The sequence below is a fragment of the Brassica oleracea genome, chromosome C5 (genome assembly GCF_000695525.1).
Source record: "Brassica oleracea var. oleracea cultivar TO1000 chromosome C5, BOL, whole genome shotgun sequence".
In the NCBI taxonomy this organism is placed as follows: domain Eukaryota; kingdom Viridiplantae; phylum Streptophyta; class Magnoliopsida; order Brassicales; family Brassicaceae; genus Brassica; species Brassica oleracea.
The window spans coordinates 44,528,241-44,533,493 of record NC_027752.1 but is presented as its reverse complement, the minus strand read 5'-3'; the positions used below and the strand labels follow the sequence as shown (position 1 = coordinate 44,533,493).

Here is a 5,253-nt window from a genome sequence, read left to right as displayed (position 1 = left end):
TTTGCATATGCTTCTTTTTCTTTTTGGTCAACGTTATCTTAAGTTCACCTGTGAATAGGGATGTTAATATGGGCTCAACCTCCCTAAATCTGCAAACCCATTTGTAACTTTAACCTTTATTTTTTAAACAGGGTTTAAATAGGGTTGACCCTAATAGGACCAGAATTTAAATTCTAATCTTTTTATTTTGATTCACACAGTTATTATAAATGTTTAATAATGTTTTTCACCAAAAAAAAAGTTGAGTTTTCTCGCCAAAAACAACGAAATTTTCCGTCGAAACCGCAAAATCGAGTTTTCAACTAAAACAACAAAATCGAGTTTTCTCTCCATAAAGCAAAATCGAGTTTTTCGTAAAAACTTCAAAATCGAGTTTTCCCGTGAAAACGTAAAATTAAGTTTTTCTGGAAAACCCGTAAAACTCAATTTCACGGTTTTGGCGAAAAAACTCGATTTGCCGGTTTTGGAGGGAAAACTCGATATTGCGGTTTTAGTTTTGGCGGAAAAATTCGATTTTGCGGTTTCGGAGAAAAAACTCGATTTTGCGGTTTCGGCGGGAAAACCCGATTTGCCGATTTCGGCGGAAAACTCGTTTTTGCTGTTTCGGCGGGAAAATTCGATTTTGTAGTTCTGGCGGGAAAACTCGATTTGCCGGTTTCGGCGGGAAAACCCGATTTGCCGATTTCGGCGGAAAACTCGTTTTTGCTGTTTCGGCGGGAAAATTCGATTTTGTAGTTCTGGCGGGAAAACTCGATTTGCCGGTTTCGGCGGGAAAACTCGTTTTGGCGGGAAAACTCGATTTTGCGGTTTTGGCGGAAAAATTCGATTTTGCGGTTTTGAGGGGAAACACTCGATTTTGCAGTTTCGGCGGGAAAATTCGATTTCCCGGTTTCGGCGGAAAACTTGATTTTGCTATTTCGGCGGAAAAACGCGATTTTACAGTTTTGGCGGGAAAACTCGATTTGCCGGTTTTGACAGTAAAACTCGATTTTGCGTTTTTTGCGGGAAAACTCGATTTTGCGGTTTTGGCGGGAAAACTTGATTTTGTGGTTTTGGTGAAAAAACTCAAATTAGGTTTTGGCGGAAAAAACACAATTTTTTGTTTTTTGACAGAAAAACTTTATTATTAGTTGTGGAGCAAAAACTCGATTTTGCGAATTTGGAAGGAAAACTTTTGATTTTGATGCTCAACAAATTGGAGAAAAGAATGATATCATATCTTAATTTTTCTAGTTTTATCTTTAAAATTTAAGAACAAAAATAAATTTTTCAATTAAATAAGTTAACTCTGGTACCAGCCCTAACCCTTGATTATAATAGGGTTAAAATAGAGTTAGGTTAAAATAGGGTTGGGCTTATAATAAACAAACGAGGGTTGGACCCTAACCCTGAAGTTAACATCCCTACCTGTGAATAAGATAGATACATAGGATTCATCGTTGACGGAAAGTGAAAACGTGAATCCTAGAATCGTTTCTGCTTCTTGCTTCGCTCGTGGACTATTAGACACAAGGGGACGAGTGTCTCGTGAATAAAGCCATTTATTAAGTAGTAAACATTGTTCAAGACAGAGAGATGGCTGTATGAGAGAAACGTATTATATATGGACAAGTGGTAAATGACAGAAGCTTTGGTTTTGGTCTCTCTCTGCTTCCCATCAAATCTCAGACCCCAAAAATAATCTTTCTTTTTCTCTTTTCCTTAATGTTGTTTTTTAGTTCATTAATCTTTTCCTTTACTTTTAACTTGAAGAAGAAGTCTTAGCTTCTATACTGCCACTGACGCTAGCCGAGTCTCCACTAGTCTCCGCTGGCTCTTGACCACTGACCATAGGAGAAGAAACTGCAGTTACAGCCTCTGTGGTTGGCTCATTGCTCAAGCTTACTGGAGCAGATGCGCCGCTGAGTGAAGACGATCCTATCGGGTATGGAGCCACGGGCATATCCGTTAGCGAAGAAGCAGACGGGCTGTAGCTAAGCGAAGAGCTCATCGAGTGATCGAACTTACACGCTGGTCCAAACTTGCAGATTCCGTGTTGCGCGAAGTGAGTGCACTGCGCCACGCCCTGTGTGTCAAACATACGTTCAAGACAGGTGTCTCACATTGTGTTCATAGAGAAAAGGGAAAAGACTTACTGGACGAAGTGGAAGGCCAATGGAGCTGAAGAGAACAACACCGGTTTTGGGTTGAACTGCATCTAGAGGATGATGGTATCTGCATGAAGATCCGAATTTACAGTCTCCGGTTCTCATAAAGTATTGACACTCAGGCTGATCAGGTCGCTGAGGAAACGGCTCTTCTTTTGAGATGGTCAAGGAAGAAGGCCCACCGGATTGGTACGTTCCTGTATAAGCAGCCCCTGAGGGAGATAACGGTGCCATTCCGTAAACAGAGCTCGGTCCAATAGACGGTTGAGTTCCAGGCGAAGGCATTGCAGTTAAAGAAGGCTAATTAAAAAAAAGTCAACCGATTCATTTTAGCAAATGAAGAATATTAAAGAGCAAATGAATAAATAAATTACCTGGAAAGGATTCCAACCAGGGTATGTAACCATACCCGGAGGCAGAACCATAGGAGGACCGTAATGACTTGGGAGATAAGAACCAGGTAAAAGAGAAGGCCTTGCCAAAACTAAACCGTATTGTTGAGAGGGTTGAGACTGAAGCGTTGGATAAATAGTGTGTAGCTGAGGTTGAGGCTGTGGCTGCTGCTGCTGCTGAGGTACTGGATGGTTGAATCTACAGGTCAAACCAAATTTACACTGACCGGTTCTCAGGTAGTAAGAACACTCTTTCTCTCCCTGTAATCAGTTACAGAGGAGCTTTAATTAATACACAAATGTGTGTATGATCAATAAACCAAATGAGAGAGTATAGAAAAACAAACCGGGCGTAATGGATATCCCAAATAACTTAGCGAGACAGGCGCAACCGAACCACCTCCTTGCCTTGGGTGATGATACTTGCAAGTAGCACCGAACTTACACGTCCCCGTTCTCATAAAATGCTAATAAACAAAAAAAAAAAAAAAAAATCTGAAGTTCGGAGCTTTTCTTACAAAACAAAACTGCATTGCTCAAATCCGGTTAGTACAAAACCTGACAAACCGGTTGCCCCATCCTCTCCGGTAGAGCTCCATCTCCTCCTCCTCCTCCTCCTCTCACACCTCCAACAACCTAATCAAGAGCTTACAAAAACTCAATTCAACGATCTGAAACCGAGGAACCGAATCCAAAATTGGGAAAACTTTAATTACCGCTCCACGATCGCGCGGGTGATTAAACCGACATCTCGACCCGTACCCGCAAGCACCGGTTCGCAAGTAATAAATACAATCAGGCTCATCGGGTCTCTCCGGGTACGATTCTCCTCCAGCTCGCCACACAGAAGCTACAAGAACACACACATTCATTTCAAAACAAGATCCTTTAATCTCACAACGCGAATCGCAGATTAAACATTTTACCTTGGACTCCGGTTTGGAGAGCGGTGGTCCATTCAAGAGATGGATCCGATCGCGACCCTTCTTCACCGGCGCGACCGTACCGCTCCATTTCTAAAGAGGGGGGGGGTCAAATCCCTCGCGCAGACACACGAAAGACGAAACCTTTTTAAGCTTTGCTTTTGTCTGAACGTCGAGAGCTTCGATCGAAAGAAGAGTGTTGTTGTTGTGAAAAATAAAACACAGATCGTGGTTTTGCTTCCACACCACTCTCTCTAGCTTCAAAGCTACAACTGTTTTTGAAACTATAAAAGAAAATTATTTTATATAATTTTCGGCTTCGATTTTGTTTTTTATTTTTATATTAAAAAAAGTTTAATTTTTTTTTTTCTTTTTGGAAGGGGTGATGGGAGGTTTTGATCTTTCTTTATGCGTGCTCGCTTTTTTCGTGGATGTTTTGCCGGTGGTGGTTAATGTACGCGCCAAACATATTTCAGTGACTCCTCTTTCTTTAGTTTTCTTTGTTTCCATCAAAAAAATGAAAGTAATGCAAATGAAAATTGAAAATATATTCTGGAAGTGAAGTATTCTAATATAAAAATTGATTATTATAAACTACAATTACAAAGTTTTTTTTTTTTTGTGGAACACAATTACAAAGATTAAACTCAGGTTATCTCCAGTCACTAAGCTGTGAATGTGATAGTGTGATATTAGGTAGTACTTTAAACCTATTAATATTTTTTTTATCTTTTTCTTTATTTTTTGTAACAATTCAAACCTATTCTTTTTTTTTTGTTTATTTGTACATTCAAAAATAAGTTGCACAAAAAAAAAAAAAGTACATTCAAAAATATAGGAAAGCGATCTTGGTTAGATTTTAGCCTTCATTTAAAACACAGTACTATTGTAGAAACTTTTGTATGGCCAAATTTGACTCAAGTTTAGTTAAGTGGTGTATATACATTACAAGAAACTGCAACTCTCTTATGTCACTCGTGTTTGTCTGCAGACTAAAAGTTACTGTTTTTAGTACATAATGCTAATGTTATTTCAGCAGTATCACAGACACAAGTTAGAACTATAATTATTTTAGTAAAATCAAGAACATTTTTGCTATTTTACATGTGCAAACTGTTCTTCGAATATTCTAACTCTTTGAATTATTTTATCTTAATAAGCATGAATCAGGCGCGTGTAATAATTTAGTTTACTTTGCTAGCAATAAAACAAGAGTAATGACTTTACTTACATCACTTAAAGAAGTCAAATTGGTTTGGTCGTGAAATGACCAATCTAACGGCAACAAAAAGCATCAAGCTGATGACCAAACGGTCCAGATCTACTTTAAAGTCACTGTCAATTGAATTGCTGACGAAACGAACCCGAGGGCTCCTTAACATGGAGTGTAGTTGGTAAAGAAGCCCATTCTCTTCATAAAGTTCCAAATTATAATCTAAAACGACCGCAGATTTGAATTTTCGGTTTTTGGTTATTTATTTAACTAAATAATGTATTTATAATATTTGATGTATTATATTCACCAAGTAAATAATTTTTTTGGTATCTTAAACCATCTATTTACGATGAATATTCGATATCATATAAAAAATTGAACAAATAGACGTAATTAGAGAATTGTAGACGATATATAAAAACAATGGTTATTAATGTAAAATATGAAAAAAATATTATATTATGACTTAGTATGGCATAAAAGATTATAAATTAGTTATACATGTTTAAAGAAAATAAAATGATTTTTAAACTTCTATGAAAAATTTAACATATAAAAAAGGGCGATGAATTAGT

The 5,253-nt window shown here is 37.7% G+C and overlaps 1 protein-coding gene across 1 annotated transcript; it reads right to left on the bottom strand.

Moving 5' to 3' along the window:
* Positions 1-1,525: 1,525 nt before the first annotated feature.
* Positions 1,526-3,756, bottom strand: LOC106343601 (zinc finger CCCH domain-containing protein 34-like). The gene is made up of 7 exons (XM_013782862.1): positions 3,466-3,756; positions 3,256-3,389; positions 3,098-3,175; positions 2,887-3,006; positions 2,522-2,800; positions 2,136-2,447; positions 1,526-2,065 (listed from the first exon to the last, which is right to left on the bottom strand). The coding sequence occupies exons 1-7, from the start codon at positions 3,551-3,553 to the stop codon at positions 1,742-1,744; spliced, it is 1,335 nt and encodes a 444-aa protein (XP_013638316.1). The 5' UTR covers positions 3,554-3,756; the 3' UTR covers positions 1,526-1,741.
* Between the last annotated feature and the right edge of the window lie 1,497 nt (positions 3,757-5,253).

Excerpts from the sequence above, each read along its gene's own strand:
- LOC106343601 (XM_013782862.1), bottom strand. The coding sequence starts at position 3,553 with ATGGAGCGGTACGGTCGCGCCGGTGAAGAAGGGTCGCGATCGGATCCA. Across the intron at positions 3,007-3,097 it reads TGGGGCAACCGGTTTGTCAG|CATTTTATGAGAACGGGGAC; the intron begins GTTTTGTACTAA and ends TTTGTTTATTAG. Across the intron at positions 2,448-2,521 it reads CTGGTTGGAATCCTTTCCAG|CCTTCTTTAACTGCAATGCC; the intron begins GTAATTTATTTA and ends TTTTTTAATTAG.